This window comes from Gopherus evgoodei, chromosome 15 (assembly GCF_007399415.2).
Source record: "Gopherus evgoodei ecotype Sinaloan lineage chromosome 15, rGopEvg1_v1.p, whole genome shotgun sequence".
Classification (NCBI taxonomy): Eukaryota; Metazoa; Chordata; order Testudines; family Testudinidae; genus Gopherus; species Gopherus evgoodei.
Window position 1 is genome coordinate 13,400,633 of NC_044336.1, and position 22,390 is coordinate 13,423,022.

Genomic DNA, 22,390 nt, shown 5'->3' on the forward strand with positions numbered 1-22,390 from the left:
AAGTGACTTACTGATGGTCACCTAGCAGGCCATGGAAGAGCTGGGACTAGAACCCACGTCTTTTGACTCCCCAGCTAATGCTGCAGCTGCTTGGCCTCTGGCACTTGCGTGGCACCTACCTGGGTACCCAAAGGCGGGGGGAGGAGTATTGCTCTCACTTTGGTAGAGGGGGAAACAGGCCAAGAAGGCGAGGGGCTGGTGTTCCGCAGTGCTGAACAACTCCAGGTGACTTCACTGGGAATGGAGAAAGTTCAATATGCCCACAACTTGACTCTGGTTTGCAGTTCTGGTCACCCCATCTCCAAAAAGATATCTTAGAATTGGACACAGTACAGAGAAGCACCACAAATGACTAGGAGTTTGGAACAGCTCCCAGATGAGGAGCAATTAAAGACTGGGACTTTTCAGCTTGGGAAAGAGAAGACTGGGGTGGGATATGGTTGAGGTCTATAAAATCACAACTGGTGTGGAGAAAGTAAATAAGTAAGTGTTACGTGAAGGGGTAAATAACACAAGTACTAGGGAGTCACCCAATGAAATTAATAGGCAGCAGGTTTAAAACAAACACGAGGAAGTATTTCTTCACACAACGCACAGTCAACCTGTGGAACTCCTTGCCAAAGGATGTTATGAAGGCCAAAACTAGAATGAGGGTTCAAAAAAAGAACAAGATAAGTTCATGGAGGATAGGTCCATCAATGGCTATTGGCCAGGATGAGCAGGGCTGCAATCCCATGCTCTGGGTGTCTGATTGCCAGAAGCTGGGAGTGGATGAGAGGGGATGGTTCACTTGATTGCTCTGTTCTATTCATTCTCTCCAAACACCTGGCACTGGTCAATGCTAAAAGACAAGATACTGGGCTGGCTGGACCATTGGTCTGACCCATTATGGCAGTTCTCATGTTCAGTACCTCTGAAAATCAGGCCCTCGGTGACCTTGCTGTAGATCACACAGTAAGTCAGTGGCAAACTGTGTCCTGCCTTTCATTTCCTGCTCTTCCCACCAGTCCTTGTTGCTGTGTGGGTCTGGCCTGAGTGTTGTATGGTGTGAGGGCTGGATGGGCAGCCTGCAGACTCCAGATCAAGCCCTGCAGAACAGATCTATTGTTAACTAACGCAACAGACTCTCACTTCCTCCCCATGACTCCTTCACTGCTGCCTTGTGCCGTCTCTGACTGCAGGCTCAGGCCTTCGTAGAGGGCCATAAAGTCCAGTGGAGACTTGAGTGATTCAAGCCACAGACTAGGTCAAGTGCTGGGAGGACCTAGCCGCAGTTGAGAGAGCGGCTTCCTAGAGCAGCGCATGCTGGAGGTGGGGAAGGTGGTTCGACGTATGAGAATGGTGAGTGCTGATCGGCCAGGCTGAAGCACAGCTGAGGTTGGCCAGTATGGATCGGCTAGCTGGGGACACAGTGTGCTTTAAGCCAACGGGGTGAATAATGCTGGAACGTTGTTTTTAACCTAGCCATGTGAGCTAGCCAAGCTATGCTCCAGCCCAGTGCCGCCACCACCACACTAAGCTCTGCGTAAGCATGTTTGAAAGTCCTGTGGCTGTGGGGCTAAGCTGTTCATTACACAGAGGTTATCCTCTTCCTCCCCCAGGCAGACACTACCCTCCTCTCTGCGCCGCATTCTCCCCTCCAGCACAGGAATCATTCCCGTGGACCCACTGAATCCTGCAGGAGGGGCTAATTGGGTGCCCAAGGGTCCCGCTCTGGGATCTAGTTTACAAAGCTGTGACAATGCGTCTATCTCTGGGCAGCCAGGGGAGGGGGAAGTCAGGGAAGCTGCTGGTGATGGTGCAGCGCAGCTAAACTTGGGAGCCAGCAAATTCGAGACTGTTTAGGGTGATAAAGTGAAAAGCAGCATAAACTGGGGGCATGCCTTGGCCCCTTTCTCTCCCTTCCCCCTCCTGATAAGCTGCTCAGGAGCCTGTGATGGGATCTGCGAAATCTCCCCCACCCCAAGGGGAGAAATTCAAAGGAAAGAGAGCAACAAGGTAACACCTTCCATTAAGCGCCTGACATTTGCATTTAACCCAGATGAACAAAATGCTTGCTGTAAATACCAGTGAATAATTAAACTAATGAAACCTGGCTGAGCTTGGAGATGGGCAGAGACAGCAAGGAAGTTTCTGCCAACAGGTCACATTTCAGAGTGAGTTCACTGGCACCGCGATGGCTCTCCTATTGAGTTTGCTCTCGTTGAACATGGTTAGTGTATGGATGGGGCCCATCTACCCTGCAAACCTGAACCGTCTTCGAACCATGTCCCAAGTGAGGGGTAGGGAAACCGGCCATATGGGCCCTGCATCTCTGAACACGGTAGAAGTGGCTGTGTGGATCTGTATAGCTGAATGCTTATATCCCCATTTTACAGATGGAGAGATGAGACAGAAGTGTTCAGAGCTCCTGCAGATTTAGACACTCCGCTTTCTGAAGTTAATAGGAATCGTGTCTAAATCCCTTGAGTGGGTCTGGAAAAAGTCTCACGCTAACTGCTTTGCTCCAGGGCACACAAGGAGTTTGTGGAAGAGCTGTGGGCTGAATTCAGATCTGCCGAGTCTCAGGTCGGTGCCTTAACTACTCAGTCCTCCTTTACCCTCCCAGAAAGCCATTCTCCACAGCAAGCACTGGAGGATAGTGACACGTGGCTCATAGTTCTCTGACTCAAGCTCAGATTTCCTGACCCCACCAGAGAGAGACAGAGAAGATTGATATTGCCAGAAATATTTGCTTGGTCATGTTCTGTGAAAACTAGTCACCAAGGAAGCAGCCCACGTTGCACACCTGGGGAACTCCGGCATGGGTCCGTACAAACAAATCCGCCAACCTTACGGACCAGTCTATGCTCCAGACTCAGTGTCAGCCAGAGGAGAGAGTGGTTAAAGCAGGCCTGGGCAGCCCTGGCATTCCAAGGTTGGGGGTGAGGGAGGGGAACACGGGGGGACACTAGACTGAGTTATAGCCCTGTTACTCTGCATCCACAAAAAGAACAGGAGTACGTGTGGCACCTTAGAGACTAACAAAAGCTTATGCTCAGATAAATTTGTTAATCTCTAAGGTGCCACACGTACTCCTGTTCTTTTAGTCTGAGTTAGAAATGTCACCCTAACTGGAGCAGAGTTTACACACACACGCTGGCTTCAGGGGCGGCACCAGGCACCAGTGCAACAAGCGCGTGCCTGGGGCGGCAAGCCACAGGGGTGGGCTGCTGGTCGCTGTGAGAGCGGCAGTCAGGCAGCCTTTGGCGGCATGCCTGCGGGAGCTCTGCCGGTCCCATGGCTTTGGCGGCGGGACCAGCAGATCACCCGCAGAAACGCCGCCGAATCCACGTGACTGGTGGACCGCCTGCAGGCATGCCACCGAAGGCTGCCTGCATATTAGAGCCGCCCCTGGCTGGCTTTCCACAAGAGAAGTCTACTCTCTACACAGCTTTAGGGATAGAAGGCCTCTTCCCCACCCACCCCCCCAGATGAGGCTGGCGCTAGTTGATGCCGTATCGATGGGGTGGGCGTCTAATACCAATTTACAATTTCTCTCGTCTCCTCACCCCTGCGCCCCTTTCTCACCACGTCTCCTTAGTGAGACATGACTGCGTTCCGGTTTGGGACAGAGTTGCACGTGTGACTTGACAGATGGTGACGCTCCCAGGCATGGGCTTCCCATACAACGCACCCTCGTGATATCCAGGGGGACAACAGGCCTGGTCCAAAACACTTGCAGCATGATAACCAAAGCCCCTGTGACAGATTCGTGGCAGCAGGCCCACCAGTCGGAGCCAGAGCTGGGGCGGTCTGCCCACCCGACAGCGGCACACGGGCTGTGTCCGAGGTGCCTTTCGTTTAGACACCATGCGTGAAATCCTGACCCACTGAAGCCTTAGGGAGTTTTGTCGTGCATCTCACTGGGGCTAGGATTTGACTCTGGGGCCTTCTCTACAGCATGGCCTTGTTCACACAGGAGAGTTTTGCCGGCTTAGCTACACCAGCAAAACTCTCTGGGGTGGATGTGGCTCTGTTGGTATTACAGTGCTTATACCAATCCAGCTTGTGCTGGCTCAGGGCACTGGCAGAAGCATTGCTGGTATAAGTTATACTGGTATAACTGAATCCACACAAGGCTTTTACCAGCATGGCTCCATCAGTAAAGCTTTCTCAGTGTGGCCCAGGTTTGAGACTAAAGTGCAATTTACAGACTTCTGGCCCAGCTGGGTGGGTCTGGTGCAGGGGTTGGCAGCCTTTCAGAAGTGGTGTGCCGAGTCTTCATTTATTTACTCTGATTTAAGGTTTCGCGTGGCAGTAATACATTTTAACATTTTTAGAAGGTCTCTTTCTATAAATCTATAACATATAACTAAACTATTGTTGTATGTAAAGTAACTCACTCACTCACTCATGTCCGTCACCCCAATTGGTGTATGGGCCACCAACAACAGATCTCCAGAGTCCTCTATCCTGGGCCATTCGTTCTAACTGGTTCCAGGTATAGCCCATTTTTTTGCTATCAGCCTGAAGGTCACGTTGCCAGGTGTTTCTTGGACGGCCTCTTTTCCGCTTGCCTTGGGGGTTCCACCGCAGTGCCTGTCTGGTGATGTTAGTTGGCTGCTTGCGTAGTGTATGTCCTATCCAACCCCACCTTCTCCTTCTGATTTCTTCCTCTGCTGGGAGTTGACAGGTTCTCTCCAAGAGGTGGATGTTACTGATGGTGTCTGGCCAGCGGATCTGGAGAATCCTTCTGAGGCAGCTATTAATGAAGGTCTGGATCTTCCTGATGGTTGTTTTGGTTGTCCTCCAGGTTTCAGTTCCATACAGTAGGACTAATTTCACATTCGAGTTGAACAGTCGAATTTTTATTGCCAAAGACAGCTCTCTGGAGCTCCAGATGTTCTTGAGCTGTAAGAAGGCTGCTCTTGCCTTACCAGTCCTTACTTTGATGTCTGCGTCTGTGCCACCCTGCTGGTCGATGATGCTACCTAGGTAGGCGAAGGACTGCACTTCTTCCAGGGGGGCTTCCATTCAGTATGACTGGGTCATTGCTAGTGGAGTTAATCCTAAGGATCTTGGTCTTGTCCTTGTGAATGTTGAGGCCAACCTGTGATGACGTGGCTGCCACTACGTTGATCTTCTCTTGCATCTGCTGTTTACTGTGCGAAAGGAGTGCAAGGTCGTCAGCAAAGTACAGGTCATCAAACTGGGTCCACAACGTCCACTGGATTCCGTTCCTACGCTCTTAGGTGGATGTCTTCATAATCCAATCAATGACGAGGAGGAAGAGAAGTGGTGACAACAAGCATCCTTGCCTGACTCCAGTTTGTACCTGGTAGCTGTTAGTAAGCTGCCCTCCATGGATCACTCTACAGTGTATACTGTCATATGAGTTCTTGATCAGGTTGACCACCTTTGCTGGGATGCCGTAGTGCCGAAGGAGCTTGCAAAGGGTCTCTCGATCCACGCTATCGAACGCTTTCTCATAGTCAACAAAATTGATGTACAATGAGGAGTTCCACTCTATAGAGTGCTCGACTATGATGCAAAGCGTTGCTATCTGGTCCATGCATGATCCGTTCTGCCGGAAACCTGCCTGTTCATCTCGTAGCTGTGGATCGACGGCATTCTTCATTCTCTCTAAGAGGACTCAGTTGAAGACCTTCCCTGGCACCGACAGGAGTGTGATTCCTCTATAATTGGCACAGTTGCTAAGGTCTCCTTTCTTGGGGATTTTGATGAGATATCCCTCTTTCCAGTCTACCGGAATCACTACTTCTTCCCATATCTTAAAGAAGGGGTACAGCATTTCCACTGAAGCATCCAGGTCTGCTTTCAGGGCCTCTGCTGGGATGTCATCAGGTCCAGCCGCCTTCCTGTTCTTCATCATGGTGATGGCTTTTCTGATCTCGTCTCTGGTTGGTTTATCGCAATTAATTGGGAGGTCCTTGTTAGCTGAGTTGATATCTGGTGGATTTGGTGGTACTGGTCTGTTCAGGAGTTCCTCAAAGTGCTCCGCCCATCTGTTCATCTGTTGTTCTATTCCTGTTGACTTCTCCTGCTTGTCTTTAACTGGAAAGTTCAGCAAGCCAGAACGTCCCGACAGTCCACCAGAGAGGTCCTTTGGGGCCATCTGCCTGTCCCAAGTCAGGATAAAGGAGGTGGGTTGGGTGTGGGGCTAGCAACTCGACCACGTAAAAAAAAACCTGCTACAGAAACGCCAACAATAGAGACAACAGAGACTTTTACCCTGGAAAAAGAAGGGTCTTCAATTCGAAGATGCATGATGCTGGATGGTAAAAGCCATGAGGAAGCCACTAAGCCGATTACCCTTCTTGCAAACAGGAGGATTACCATAGACACATGGAACGTGAGGACCATGTACGAGTCAGGAAAGATGGCGCAGGTTGCAGCAGAGATGAGGAGCAACAACCTGACCCTATTAGGCATTAGTGAGACAAGATGGACGCAAGCGGGACAGAGACAACTGTTGACAGGAGAGCTGTTGCTGTATTCAGGACGTGAAGAGAGCGACACACCCCACACACAGGGAGTAGGCTTCATGTTGTCCAAGCAGGCACAGAGAGCACTGATTGGTTGGGAGGCACATGGTCCCAGGATCATCACAGCATCCTTCAGGATTAAGATGAATGTTGTTCAGTGCTATGCTCCAACTAATGACAGCGAAGAGGAGGACAAAGATTATTTTTACAACAGACTCCAGAAAATATTAGAGATTCTCCCAAAGACATCATCATCCTTATGGGAGACTTTTTAATGCCAAAATTGGACCTGACAACACAGGATACGAACAAGTCATGGGGACCCACGCTCTGGGAGAGATGAGTGAGAATGGAGAGAGACTTGTGGATTTGTGTGCACTTAACAACCTGGTCATAGGAGGTAGCATCTTTCCTCACAGGCGGATCCACAAGAGTACCTGGGTATCACCAGCAGGCACGACAGAAAATCAGATCGATCATGTCTGCATTAGCAAGAAGTTTAGAAGATCCTTGCAGGATGTTAGAGTTAGAAGAGGAGCAGACGCGGCGTCCGACCATCACTTAGTGGTGGCCAGATTGAAGCTGAAGCTGAAAAAGAACTGGATAGACACATCAGACAGAAGAGTGAAGTACAACGTCAGCCTTCTGAAGGACCATAAGACCAAGGAAGATTTTTGGACTGAGGTTGAAGAATAAGTTTTCAGTATTACAGGATTGGTCTGAGGAAGAGGAAGACAGTGTACTAAACAGATGGCAGAAAGTGAGAGAGACACTTAGGTCAGTATGCCAGGAAGTGCTTGGAATTAAGAAACACCAGCAGAAAGAGTGGACCACAGCAGAGACCTTGATCAAGATAGAAGACAGAAAGAAGAAGAAGGCAGCAGTCAATAACAGCAGGACTAGAGCAGCAAAGGCCAAAGCTCAAAAAGAGTATGCTGAAGCCCACAGAGCAGTGAAGAGGAATATCAGGAAGGATAAGAGAGTATGTGGATGAACTGGCAGCAGAAGCGGAGCAGGCAGCATATAGCGGTAATATGAAACAGCTGTATGATACTACTACGTGAAGTAAATAAGGTTTTTAAAATGTTTAAGAAGCTTCATTTAAAATTAAATTAAAATGCAGAGCCCCTCGGACCAGTGGCCAGGACCCGGGCAGTGTGAGTGCCACTGAAAATCAGCTCGTGTGCTGCCTTTGGCACCCGTGCCATAGGTTGCCTACCCCTGGTCTGAGGCATGTGGAGGGCGATCCTTGACCCACAGGGCAGGGCTAGCAGAAGCCCCTTGGTTAGATGCAGTTATACTGGCGAACTGCCGCCAGTACAGCTTGTTTTGCTCATGGTGGTGGTTCTACTAGATGGATATAAAACGCTGCGTTGTCACCATAGCTGTGTCTACATAGGGGCTCGTTGCTGGGAGAACACACAGTGTTCCTGTACCGGTGCAGCACTCCCAGTGTTGTCATGGGCTTAGACGCAAAGACTACGCTTTCTGGGGCCCCTTTCTGGGGCTGTACAGTGCACAACTGGGCATCGAGCTCAGTTAGCGTCTCTCGCCCCTACAATCAACGCCTGAATGTCTGAGTGCGTTCCTCAGTGACTGGGGGCCATGTGTGACAGCACACGTTCGGCTATTCATGCTGGGGCTGGGGCTGGGTGCTGCGCGTACCCCGTGCAGACAAAGGCAGAACTAGGAGGAGGAGGAGGATAAAACCCGCCACTGTGCATGTGCCAGTCCTCAGCTGTGCCGTGCTGGGAGGGGACCGGGGGACGGACTCCCTCTTGATCATCTGCCTCTGCTGGAGACTTGGTGACCCTTGTTACTGAGAGTGCTCTCCAAGGCTGGCTCATAAACAGCGGCCCCACCCTGCCTCCACCCCGCACAGGCTTGTGCCAAGGGATTTCGGGAAGCAGCTGATTGGCCCCGCCCTCTGGTGCTCATTATCAGTTCTGAACAGACACCCTCCTGCACAGAAGAGACACCAACATGCTTTCCCCTTTGCTGGGGCCCCTCATCTGGGGCCCCTAAGCAGCCTCTGCAGAGCAGAATATAACCCTGTCAGAGTGGGAAGAGGACTCTATTGCAGCTAGTCGAATACACTAATCTATGACCCCGGCTTGTTCTCCCCTGAATTTGATTTTGCTTTTTCCTCAGAGGGGTTTTGCATTGCCTCTCTTGAAAATGAGGTTCCATTAGCACTGGTCCAATGCTGCCAAAGCTCATGATATTTGGGGGGGGGGTCTTCCTAAAGCCCCAGCTCCTGGAGTCAGGTGATTGAGAATCTCAAATTTCATTGACAGAGTGAGAGTTTAGCTCCCCTGGCTGCGGAGAAATGCGACGAAACGTGAAGCAACGACACCGTAAAGGCTCAGAAACCAGAAGGCCAAGAAAAAGAGCCCAAATACTTAGAATCATAGAAGATTAGGGTTGGAAGAGACTCAGGAGGTCATCTAGTCCAACCCCCTGCTTAAAGCAGGACCAACCCCAACTAGATCATCCCAGCCAGGGCTTTGTCAAGCCGGACCTTACTTATCACTGTTTTAAAACAATCTCATGATTTTGGGAGGCCTGACTCATGCTCGTTGAATGTGTGGGCTTGCCAATGCTACTGCTTCGATTCAGGCATTCGTGGGTGGCATGGGGACATGGCTAGGAGGAGACCCCATAGGTTATGAAGAAGTGGCCCTGTTTACAATTGGCTCTTAGGAGTCCAGAGGGGAAAGCTGGGCAGTGGGGGTAAAAAGGAGGTGGCCACGGTCCTAGGCAGCCTGCGTTCTGACCTTGCTGTGGTCGTACTTGTGGAACTTGCTTTTACCCCGAATGACCACAGCATCCTGAACCTCTTAGCACTTGCCTGGAGGAAACTGCAACAGCAAAGCCCCCATGCTGGCAGAGGAACGGCTGAGGTGGGAGGTGGCCAGGATCCCTCTGCCGAGTCCTTCCAGGGCATGAGAGAAGAATGTGACCATGACAAGCAGCTAGAAGGTACTTCCAGAGTCACTGGTGTGGGGGTCTGGCTATTGATGGGCCTTGCCAGCCCACAGTAGCAGACCATGGAGGGACATTACAGGTGTATCGGACTGTGGAGGCCTCTACGTCTCCCTCCCCTCCATCGCTCAGAACAGGGGGAGGGGCGGTGAAAGATGCCAGGACTTGATGTGAAGATATGACCCCAGCAGGACCCTTCGGCACACCAAGATCTAAGAGATGCTCCCACAAAAACGAGAAGATTTCAACAACCTCTCTTTTTCTTGAGTAACTCTGGGGCAAAGGGCACATCCGACATCCCAGCAGGAGAGACGCATACATCTGGCAGCCTGGTTCCTCTTTCGGGGATCAGATTAGAAGAACAGCCGGCAAGCTGAGTGTGCATCTGCAGACAGAGGCTGAGTCAGGGGAGGGATGTCTGCCCTTTCAGAGAGCTGGCTGATTTTCCTTCACCCCCTTCAGTCACAACCATCAAACTGAGAAACCGCTGGGTGCAAAGTTCGGTCTGACTCCCTTTCTCTGAAATAAACTGGCTTCTCTGTGTAAGAAATAAATGAACTGCTGGGCAATGCCCCTATTGAGATCCTCATGTGGCCCCATCTCCGCAGTAGGAGAGTGCCAATGATCTAGCATTTAAAGTATCGACCACAAAAATAGCTCCACAACAGAGTTTGAAACTCTGCAGGGTGGGGAATGAGAATCAAAGCAACAATCAGGCACGTCAATATCCCAGCGATGGCCGTGGTGAGACGCCTGGATTAGACAGGAATTGGGAACAGAGTATAGATTGTTTCACTTCTCCACTGCTGATTCCAATTCATCCCCAACCAACACTGAATGTTGTTACCATCTCAAAGAGTAATGAACCTTGTTACTACCTGTATGAATAGAGCAGCTGGTCTCAGCTCCGATCTCCAGCATGCATCACATTAGAAATCACTATCACACCTGGCAAGTTTGAGCAAGGACGGAATCGATCCCAGAGACAGCTGCCATCTACTCTTTGAGGTGGCCTCCCCAGGCTAAGCAGGAGGCAAGCCTGCCCTGTTCATGCCTCTGCTGTATCTATGCTGGGGAGGGTGTTGGTCTTCACTCCAGCATCCTTCATTAACGTAAAGTTCATGTAATTTTTAAAGGAGGGGAACAGACACCACGGCAACATTTAACAGAGACCTAGTGTTAAAGCAGCCGTGTAAGCACCCCCAAGCAGGCGGTTTCCATGGCCGGCTCAGTCCTTTAGTCGCTCAGCAGAGACTGACTGACTGTGGGGTTGCTTCTGTGATGTGGATGCTTGTCCATGAGGAGCTGATAGTGACTCATCAACTCATTTCACACAGGTCAAAGAGCAGCTCTGCTGGGGATGACTCAGATCACACGTTAAGGCCATGTCTACATTACAGGGAGTAGTGGAATAGGTATGGCACTGTCGCTCTGCCACCATTGCTCCACTGTGTAGCTGCAGCCTACAGCAGTGGAAAGATTCTTCCATAGCCGTAGGAACACCACCTCCCCACACGACAGTCAGTAGATCAACAGAAGGATTCTTCCATTGAGCTTGCCACATCCAGACGGGATGGGATCCACATAGCTATGGCACTCTGGGTGTGGATTTTTCACATCCCTGAGTGCTCTAACTATGTCAACCTAAGTTTTACAGGTAGATCAGGCCCAAGCCAGTAACCTAGAGGTGACTGTCCCCATATCATGTTACCAAGTCCCTGCGCCATCCAGCCCCAATTAAACTCCAGACACTTTTTCATAAGGAACAGCATGCTTAGGAAGTGTCATCAGCCAGGAGCTCGCTGAAACCGACGGAACGATTCTTGGGTGCATGTGAAACGTTTTCTCTCTTGTGGGTTTTTGGCCTCCAGCAGCTCCCACGCCCCAAGCTAGCAAATGCCATCTGATGGCGCCACGTGCTGGGGGAGCCTGTGTTAGAGAATAAGATCAAAGACTTTCTGCTGCCCCCACCATCCTCCAGAGGCAGAAGGCAAATCACTCAGATGGGGCTCTGGCTGCCATGCTCTTCCTTCCCATAGCCTCCCACCAGAAGCTGAGTGCTAAACAGGTCCCTGCACCTACCTGCCAGCCAGTGGCATTTGTAGGAGTTTGTTTTAAACAGCTGGGAAACAAAATGCTAATTATAATCAAAACTTAATGAGCATCTGTGCGCTTCCTGGGATTCTTGAATGAATACACTGCTAGGCACAGCAGTGGCTGATTCAAGCAGGATGCTAGGAACTTTAGGGACCAGGCCTTGTAGTCAGAGTGGGCCTGGAAGCACTAATGAAGCAGAGCCCAGGCAGCAGCTGAGCTGTCCCGGCCTGTTGGGGGAGGCCATCTTCTCCCTCCTAGCAGAGAGCCCACAGGCTGAGGAGGAGGAAGGAAAGAATGAATGCTGGGCACTGGGAGGAAGGGGTGACAGGGCAGAGAAGACTACTTTGGTGTCATTGTACTTAAGATGGGAAAGGGTGGATCCAGCAGGTCCTTTCACCTGACTCCACTTCCCCCAGCACAATAAGAACCAAGCACGCAGGTGAGTGGTGTTCAGAAGCTTTCTCCAGCCTGAAGGAGACTGCTTCCATCAGCGTAGCGACCATCGCTCGGATAGGGGGTCCTACAGGGACGGGGAAAAAAACCTCCCTTCTCTGGAGGCTGCATCTATGCTATGGGCTTGTGCCAGCTTACCCACAGTGACCGAGCTGCGCTGCTGTAGTCTCCATAGTGTAGATGTGCCCTGAGGCCGTGACTACACTGAACTCCCTGAAAGTATCCTCTTGCCCTGGGAGCAGCCACGTAGATCAGCCTCTGGTGCTTTCATCATCCCCTCCTCTAGCCCTGCTCAGACTGTTCCTCCCAGCACCCTGGGCTGGACTTTCCTTCCAGGTGCTCCTGATCCCTGGAACTTTCTGCCAAGTGAGGGAGTGTAGCCTTCTGCAGCAGGCAGGTACGAGTCAGCTGGGGGTTGCAATGCTGCTCCCCCCCCCCCCCCGGCTGAACAGGGTCACATGGCACAGTGATTATAATGCTGGCAGGGAGTCTGATACAACTTTGTATTATGAGCGCTCCTAGGACCATATTACGCTAGGCGCTGTACAAACACAGAACAAAAAGACAGGCCATGCCCAAAGTCCTTACAGTCTACTACCAGTGGCAACTGGAGCAGTGCCAGGGCAAAGGCGGAGACTTTCTGGGGCCCTGACTGAGCAAGGGATTTCAGCACATGGCTGAGCACTTGAGTCATCCCCAAAGCCACATGCTTAAATGCCTCGCTGAGTCGGCTGTCAATCCTGGCCAGAGTTTCCAGGCATGACTAGTGATTTGGGGGGGGGCTTCATTTCCTGGGTGCCCAACTAAAGATGTTTTAAGGGGGGATTGGCTTTCAGAGCAGGCGGGTGAGCACTCGGCATTGTCTGAAAATCTGACCCCATTCAGGTGTTTAATTGGGCACCCAAGGTCGCTGGCCACTTTTCAAAACTTTGGCACCTGTATTTAAGAAACATGTTAAAATGCAGCTCAGGCACTGATCTAGCAGGGGGCAGACTGGGCCAAATCCTGATGGAAGGGGATTCAGAGGGAGCTGTGTCTGATGAACTGAGCTTGAATGCGGTTTTGAGCCCAGCTCCCTTGCATATGTAGACAGGGCTACGAGGGAATGCGCTAGAATAGAGAGCGCCGCCTCCCCACCCCCATTGGAAATTTGGGAGCATTCAGCCTCCTGGCACTCTGCGATAGTAGCAGGGGGCCTGGAAAGCTCCTGAAGAGCTGCCACTTGCTGCAGCTCACCGGCATTTTTACAGTAAGCGGATTGGGGCAGGGACCCTGTTTGGCTGTGCGTGTTTGTGTGCAGAAAGCGAGCCTGGTCTGGGAGCGGAGCAGCTGGGCACTATAAACAAACACCAAGCCAGCTCCTGACCCGAAAGCTGAGCTTGTGAGCGGTTCACGAATACCTCCAGTCACAGGCAGGGCTAGTGAAATACCATCACCTTGCACCAAGGCACTGCACCGCGAGGATGTCTCAATGCAACATAGCTGCATCTCGCGAGTGGTTTCAGACGCTGGCGTTGGGCCGGCGGGTCTCAATGCGAACGCCTCCAGGTTGGCAGGGTGGAGTTGGCTCCACGAGGCAGTGCAGGGTGATGGCACTCCCAGGGAACATTCGGGTGACTATCGAAAGCTGTTTTGTCAGAGGACTTTTGTACTTGGAGAGAGGTTTTTTTAATGGCCTGTTTTCTTTAATAATAAAGTGCACCCTTGCCCTTTCTGCAGCCCTCAGTGCTGGGGGGAGGAGGGGGAGGACAGGTCTGTGCCACATCTGAAGAGGTCAATTAAAGGAATTATAAATGTTGGAGAAATACTGTTTTTTCTCTGTGGGGATGAAGTTCACCCTGTGCTGAGAGTGAAGTGCTGGCTTCCATCATGGGCGTGGGAGGTAACCTCCTCTTGAGAGAACCTCATGGGCTCCCCTGACAGGAGGAGAACTGTCCAGTCATACCCCAATACTGATCAGTGCAAAAATCGCATGCTGGTCGGGAGTTGTGCGCCACTATCCTTATCTCTCCCAGCTCTCCAAGGTGCAAATGTCCAGATATACATGTGTGCGTCTGTGAATGACAACATGGTGTCGCATGGGGCACCATTTGTCATTTGTAGATGGTTGCTCTCAAAGCGGCAAGGTTTGCAACTCCTAGAGGCTCTCGTCAAATAATTTAAAAATCCATTGATTTCTTAGCCCTTTTCCACACTTTCCCTTCAGCGTTTGACACTGAACCCCTGCTCCTGCAATGATCTTCACGCAAGCCAAACAGCATCATACTGGTACACAGGAACCACAAATGGGCAGGATCATGTTACTTGTTAGTACAATGGGGCCTTCAGCCCTGTTTGGGTTCCCTAGGCATTGCTAGAACAGAATCATCCACGGTAAGTGAAATCGGCCTATCTGGTTTCTTTGTCCAAGTCGGTGAAAGATGCAAAGTAAATAAACAGCACACATAGCAAGAGGTAAATTACCTTTTTGAAAACTTTGTCTCTAAGAATAAGGTGTTACCGAAGGAATTGTTTTAAAATGTGTTCTAATTTTAAAATGTCCTCTTAAAAATATTCACTGTTTTTTTTTAAATCACACATTAAACACCTTTCCCCCTTAGGCTACTAATCACACCTCTTATTATAAAGAAGGGGGGAATTTTTAAAACTTCTACTCAGTTTACTTTGGGCTGTATAAGCCAATTAAATCTGGTTCTTAATGCTGCAATGTTTGGACAATAAACAGCAGGAGAACTGCTTTAACAAACATTTCCACTGGAATTTTATGCATCTGTTTTCAGAGCTCTGAAAATATTTGCTTTTAGCCTTAGGTTTTGGAAAAGATGCTTTTGGAAATACAAATCTAAAGAGACAGTCAACTCACATTTGGCCCAGTGGTTCAACACACTAATGATAATTTCAAAGTTTGATCATTGTGTCTGGATATGTAAATAAATGAACTGGTGCATATAATTGAATCTCTGATCAGACAGTCAGATTTACACAGATCTAGCCAAATTCAGCCCTGATGTAACTTCACTGAAGACAATGTGGCCTTTTATATTCCTGGGATTTGGATTTAAATGGATCCAGCACCCATCATGTTGCCATCTGATCATCATAGCAAACTGAAAACAAAACCTAGGAATATGTTACCTGCCGCTCCTAACAATCAACATGATGCTAGCTGTCTCCGGGCGCTGCCACACAGATTCCACCCAACAGCATGCCCGCTCAGGAGGGAGATGCTTGATTAAATACATGTCTCTCAACCTGCACTGAAAACCCCCACATTTGGGAGCAGACAGATCCAGAGCAGATGACCCTCCTTGAGAATCCCTGGCTACAAGTACTTATGTGTTTAACGCTGGCATCTGACTGCAAGAGGGCCCAGGCCATTGGGGTGAAAAGAAATTTGCTGGGAAAAAGAATTAAAGCCCCTTCATGGCAGCAAATGCCAAGTTACAGCTTACAGAGCAGTAGTTACTCTACCACATTACTTCTATCCATTAAGCACAGGTCGTGTGCAAGGAAAGACAAACCCTACACGTGTACAAGGGATGCAACATACATCTCTGGGGACAACCAGAGCCAGAATAAACCAGGCCTCATCTATTCAATCCCCACTTTGGGAGACACTTCAGAGAGACGGAAAGAAAAGGATCCCATCCCTATCACCAGCTCCGAAGCAGTGACTACGTTTGGATTCTCTCGCTTTCACAGCAGAAAGGTCAATGCCAGAAACCTTCTCTATCCCCCAGTCTGTCACTTCATGAACTGAATTACAGCCAAGTGTTCTAGGCACAATGTCAACTGCCATCCCTGTCTGTCGCTCCCTTTCACCGTCTCCCCTCGCACACGCTTCCCCTCGGGGAGTCTGTCACAAAGGCCAAGGCAGTGGTAGCATCACCGCCCACGCAGGAGGGGAGGCAAAGCCAGGGCCTTCTAACTAGAGTGCAAGAGGCACGTCTTATACACACCAGCCAGTCTTTCCTTCTGGCCCCCATGGAGTTGGGGCGGGGGCAGTGCTCAGAAATACTGAGTCATGAAACGAAGAATGGGGACGTGGTCTTTAAACAGATGCAGGAATGGATTTCAGGGATTCCTCCTGCTCCATCAGCTTCTGCGGGGTCTTTCAGCGTGGCTCTGTCCCACGTTGCACCCTTAGATGGGTGGGCTCGCCGATGAGCAGCGGCACCAAGCTAGCCTTTCATCAGGGACAGCTCTGGCACCAACAAGCGGGCCATTTAACCCGTAATAGGTTAAATGGCCCAATCCTGCATGCTGCTGAGCACCCCCCCAACTCGTTCGATTTTAAGTGGAGCGTGGGAGGCAGCCTGGCACCCTTCTGGATCACAGCCTGATTTCTATGTGATTTCTGTTGTACAAAGTTCAGCCAGCGTAGCCCGTAGAGATAATGCTCACTTACATTCTACAGAACTGGGTTGAAATGTAAGTAGGCCCAAAAATCTGGTAAAATTGGAGTGAAAGGAGACAATTCAGAGGCCAGTTACAGATAAGTTCAGCCGTAACCCCAGGGCCCGTTGTAAACATGTTTTGGTCCTTGACAGTTATTACAAGTGTTTTGGAAAACGCTATCTGTATTGATATTTACTGGTCTGGCATTTATGCAGATGTTAATTAAGACAGTGCTCAGTGTTAAATAGCCAATGAGGGAGTAGCAATATTTAATGATGGCAGCGGAAATACAGATATGGTAAAAGGTGGATTTAATGTTAACTCAGGGGGAGCGTGATTAGAATTGATTATGCAAAGGGCAGCACACTGATTTGAGCTAGGCATGCCTGTCCACCATCACAGTATCCTTAGAGAAAGGGCTATACTCACTTTCCAACCAGGGACTGATCACCCCTGAGCGCACTGTTCATCTCAGAGTGGGAGTATCAAGCCAGTGTGTGGGGACACTGTGATGCTTGTTTGCTTTATTTTAATATAAATAAAGTCTTTAATTTTAATCACTCATCATGTCAGCCTCAGTCTCCCACTAAATTTAGTTATCTGGAACCATCTAGAGGCTCAGATGTTAAAGAACTCATGTTGGTTTCGTCCCTTATCTTTGAACTACGAACATATACATCAAAGCAGCAAAGAGTCCTGTGGCACCTTATAGACTAACAGACGTTTTGGAGCATGAGCTTTCGTGGGTGAACACCCACTTCGTCGGATGCATGTAGTGGAAATTTCCAGGGGCAGGTATCTATTTGCAAGCAAGCTAGAGATAACGAGGTTAGTTCAATCAGGGAGGATGAGGCCCTGTTCTAGCAGTTGGGGTGTGAAAACCAAGGGAGGAGAAACTGGTTTTGTAGTTGGCAAGCCATTCACAGTCTTTGTTCAATCCTGAGCTGATGGTGTCAAATTGGCAGATGAACTGAAGCTCAGCAGTTTATCTTTGAAGTCTGGTCCTGAAGTTTTTTTGCTGCAGGATGGCCACTTTAAGGTCTGCTCCAAAACGTCTGTTAGTCTATAAAGTGCCACAGGACTCTTGGCTGCTTTTACAGATCCAGACTAACACAGCTACCCCTCTGATATATAAATCAAAGGTCATTCCTGGACCCTGGGGGAAAAGCTCCGAGAGCAGAAGGAACCTGCTCTGTGTTGGCTTCCAAACTCCCTCTCTGGAGGAGGTTTCTGTGTTAACCAGCTGCAACGCCACCTCGTGCCCCTGCTTCTTTAAGTACTGATAGAAGGTGCTGGATTAGCAGCCCTGGAAAGCCAAGGCCCCTCTCCCTACAGCACTGATGGCAACAGCCTGGCTTTTCCCTCACTGCCTCTGCCCCTCAGCCATGCTCCTTGGCCCCTGGGCCAAGAATGGCAGCCAGCTGCAGTGATGGTGTTGGGAGGTGGACAATTGCCCATTAGGAATTGGCCTGAGACCACGAATCTGGTTTCACCTGGGCCACTCAACAGCCTTCTTATGTCTTGGTCGCTGCTAATCTGGGCTGGATTTGTGCCAGCGACCTAGAACTGAGAGGCTCGTTTCTATTAATAGCCCTGAGCTAGTCACCGTGCCCTTCCCCCTCCCAGCATGCACGCAGTTCACAGGAGAACGAGACCATGACAGAGCCTAGGGAACTGCTTTGAAAGGGAGAGACCTGGGATGAGCACCGTGAAGTGTGGTGTATGGATGGCTATGTGGGACACCCCCTCTGGGAAGAGGAGTTGCTGACACTGCCGAAAGGCAGCTGATTTCCCAGTGCTGGCCTCTCCCTTTCCAGCCTCATCACATGATGGATGTTGCACAAAATCAGACCCTGAGGGAAAAAGATAGGTGAAAGCCCAGAAGACCTAGCTGAAGGCAATGCTCCTCAATGTCACAGCTAGGGTGTAGTTCAGTGCACCAGACAAGCTCACTTAGACACATGGAGGCTTCCAGTGGGCCCCAGCCTCTCAATATGGCATCAAGATATGTGGTGTCCCACTGGGAAAGCAAAGGTGCTTGGAGAATAGTCTTGCAGGGCAGAGGCAGGTAGCCACAGGTGGTGCTAGCCCAAGGAATTTTGCTGTAATCTGCAGCTGCTAGGAAAACACTGCGCTGCCCTGGGCAGATTAGCAATTGCAAGTGTGACAACTTTCTGCAGAGTGTTTGAGGTGCAGTTGGTTTGGAGGCTCTCGCTGTGGGTAGCCAACAAGACTCAATATGAGGATGAGGAGCTGCCACATTTCCCAGGCCCAAGAGGGGCAGGAAGGTGGCTGGAAGATCAGGCAGCAGCCCTTTTCCCAGAGGCTCTCACAGAGCTTTTAACTGTCCTGAGATCATGAGGGTTACGTTAGCCCCCTGAGTCATGTGGAAATGGGGATTTGGTCCCAGGACAGCAGAGCTCACTGCTGCTCGCTCTACATTTCTAGAACACGGGTTGTCCGAGTGGTTCCCAAAGCATCTGACACACATGAATGAGGCGATTGTCCAAGCACGTATATTGAACACAGCCCGGGCTGCAAAGTTTGGATGTGGATCCAAACTATTCCAACTAGCCCAGACTCCCTCAGGCCCATGCTATGCACAGCGGTCTTTGTGCTATACAATGTGAAACCTGGATCCCTGAGATAAGACTCTTCCTCTTACCCCAGCCCTTGTGTACCTAAGTAGTGCAACACAACTTTGAATCAAGGAGGGGCAAGAGAAGCGGCGGGGGGGGGTGTTTCTCCCTCTCTAGTTTCCTGCAGAGGAAAGCAGCATTGCTCCTGCAGCTGGATGCAAAGCAGCTAGTGATGGAAGCCTCATAAGTAGGAACAAGAGGACAAGGCAAATTGACACCTCCAGCCCACTCATCTCCTGGGCACGCTGGCTGGGCTGGTCAGACAGGTTTGGGGCTGGGAGAGGACAAGGCTGAGGCTCCCAGGAGTTTCTGAGTCTCACCCATTGGGTGTTACACCTCTTTCTAGCCCTCCCCCCTCCGGGGAACCCGGAAAATGGGCGGGGCTTGCACCTGTCTGTTCCCTCAGCCCCCAGACACGCCACCTGCCAGGCAGACGCGGAGCTGAGTTGCCAAGCGACACACTTCGGGCTTTGCTCGCTCATCAGGCCGGGGCCCCTGGCCAGGCAGGCCCAGCTGCTCGGGCGCCCTGCACCGCCAGCCCCAGAGCAGGGCAGGCAAAGCCCAGCGGGCCACGTGCTAGAAAAGGGGGAGAGTTGGGGGGAAGCCAACTTCCTAAAGGGGCGCTGGAGCAGCCGGCAAAGCCTGGGGGCCTGCAGGGGGCGGGGAGCTGGGACGGCGGAAGCTCCGGCGTGCGAGTGAATTTTCTTTTGCTCAACTTCTGAGTCAAGCTCACAAGCGATAACCCCGGAGCGGTGGGGGGGAGGAAGGTGCCTTTCCCCCATAGAAACCCGCGCAGAGAGCATTGATCACTCACACTCCGCACGTCCCTAGAAAGCGGGGGGACTTTAACACACACACGCACACCCCCTTGCTCGCCTTCCCCAGGCACTTACCTTCCTGCCGGGGGATGCTGGGCGCAGCCAGCTCCCTGATCTTCCCAGCCCACGTCTCCGCCAGCTTCAGATTGTCCCCCGGCTCCTGGGCTACGCACACGCGGAAAGTCCTGGCGAGGCGCCGCCTGGCGGGCGCGGTGTCCCACCAGCCCTTGCGGAAGGGGTAGCAGAAGACGGAGAAGTAGGCGGCCGGCTCCGGCTCCCGGCCGGCGAAGGCAGAGCAGCCGATGCAGTCCGCCAGCTTCAGCGCGGCGCTCCGGCCGGCCGGCGCGGAGCCGACCCGCTGCATGCGCAGCTCCCGGCCGCGGGTGAGACTCAGCGCGTAGCTCGTCTTGGGAGCGGGGTCCAGCAGGGCGAACACCCCGTGGAGCAAAACTTCGGCGGAGTCGATCTGCGGGGAGCTTGCTCCGGGGCCCGGCTGCGCGCCCTCCATCGCGGGCTCATTTAGCGGCTGGTCCAGCGGCACCTGGCGGGGCAGAGAGCGGGGCAGAGCCGCCGCCGCTGCTGTCACTCGCACGGACTGGCCCTGCGGCTGCAGCGCGGCTCTGACACCGGCTGAATGGCTCTGGAGCCCGCGCGCCCTGCTCTCTGCTGACACCCGGCGGCGCCTCTAGGGCACGGCAGCCTGTCCGGTTTCATTCATAAAGAGCTAGACACCCCCGCGGAGGGACTATCACCTATTTACCAGGCGAGGAACCGAGTCCGAACAGCTGCTTGGACAAGTTGCACTAGTAGGGTGACCAGATGGCCCGATTTTATAGGAACAGTCTGGATATTTTGGGACTTTTTCTTATATCGGCACCTATTACCCCCCACTCCCATCCTGATTTTTTACATTTGTTGTCTGGTCACCAGCCTGCCTCTTAAAACGAGTGGAGCAGGTGTGATCTAGGGGGTTAAAGTGCAGGGCCAGGTTTCAGGAGAGCCGGGCTGCCTTCCTGCTTCAGATTTGCTGTGATACCCTGTTCAAATGACTTCACTGCTCTGTGCCTCAGTTTCCCTAAACATAACATTGGGTAGAATATAGTTTATTAATTTATTAGTGTTGCAGTAGCACCTAGTAGGTGCCCCCATCAGGGACCCCCATTGTTCTAAGGGCTGTACAAAAAGACAAAAATCCCTGCCTCCCAAAAGCTTTCAGTAATACCTGCCTTTGTCAAGTACTATGAGAAAGTGCAGGGCACATTTTAAGAGGTTCAGTATGTCGTGCATTTTTGCGGGCACTGGAAGGGCAGATGTATGCAAGGCAGAAAAAAAAGACCTTGGATGGAGGATGTGGTATCCTGAGTGGATCAAAAGGACTATTCATCCACAAAGAGATTAGCAGAAGATCGTCAAAATGGGCTACCATGGCTGCAAATCTCCAGTAATGGAGATGCTGTACAGGGGCGGCTCCAGGCACCAGCACGCCAAGCGCGTGCCTGGGGTGGCAAGCCACGGGAGGCTCTCTGCCGGTCGCCACAAGGGTGGCAGGCAGGTTGCCTTAGGGGGCATGCCTATGGAGGGTCTGCTGGTCCCACGGCATTGGCGGACCTCCTGCAGGCGTGCCGCCAAATCCATGGGACCGGGGACCTCCCGCAGGCAAGCTGCCGAATCAGCAGGACCAGGGACCTCCCGCAGGCAAGCCGCAGAGGGCAGCCTGCCTGTAGTGCTTGGGACGGCAAAATACCTAGAGCCACCCCTGATGCTCTATAAAAAGATGAGATTCTCACCTTTCTATAGACAAAGAGCAACCATAAACGTTATGGTCTATTGCAGGGGTCGGCAACCTTTCAGAAGTGGTGTGCCAAGTCTTCATTTATTCACTCTAATTTAAGGTTTCACGTTCCAGCCATAGATTTTAACATTTTTAGAAGGTCTCTTTCTATAAGACTATAATATATAACTAAACTATTGTTGTATGTAAAGTAAATAAGGTTTTTAAAATGTTTAAGAAGCTTCATTTAAAATTAAATTAAAATGCACAGGCCCCTAGACCGGTGGCGAGGACCCGGGCAGTGTGAGTGCCACTGAAAATCAGCTCGCGTGCCGCCTTTGGCACACGTGGCATAGGTTGCCTAGCCCTAGTCTATTGCTTTGATTTGATGTTAAGGGGACCAACAGTAAAGTCTCTCTAGGAGAGAACACAGTGTGAGTGTCTCCTTTGCAGCTATCTGCATAGAACTGCTCACAAAACAGCTGCCAGTCTGTGACATTATTGATATAATCTGGGACCATATAGAACATGATTGCAACCAAGGTCCTGTAGTGGCACCCAAATCTTATGTAAAAGGGGTCACATAAGGTATCTAAGACCAGATTATGGGTTGCTGGTTATGATTACGCTGTCTATATGTATGTATCATTTTGTAGTTAAAGTTATGAGTATTGGCTCTATACTGTCTGTATTTCAAAGTTGTGCTGTGCTTCTGGGAAACATCCCAGACAAGTTGGTGTT

At 51.0% G+C, this 22,390-nt stretch overlaps 1 protein-coding gene across 5 annotated transcripts in view; it reads right to left on the reverse strand.

The window, feature by feature from the left end:
- Nucleotides 1-21,408, reverse strand: part of SPHK1 (sphingosine kinase 1) — a 34,238-nt gene extending 12,830 nt beyond the window's left edge. The window contains exon 1 of one of the 5 annotated variants that reach the window (XM_030534187.1): nt 19,954-21,408. In XM_030534187.1, the coding sequence (XP_030390047.1) occupies nt 19,954-20,386 (433 nt within the window). In that variant the 5' untranslated portion in view covers nt 20,387-21,408. Of the gene's footprint in view, nt 1-3,570; nt 4,272-4,385; nt 4,501-19,953 lie in introns of those variants that run through there. The other 4 variants (XM_030534189.1, XM_030534191.1, XM_030534190.1 and 1 more) reach the window with 4 other exon arrangements.
- Nucleotides 21,409-22,390: the final 982 nt, after the last annotated feature.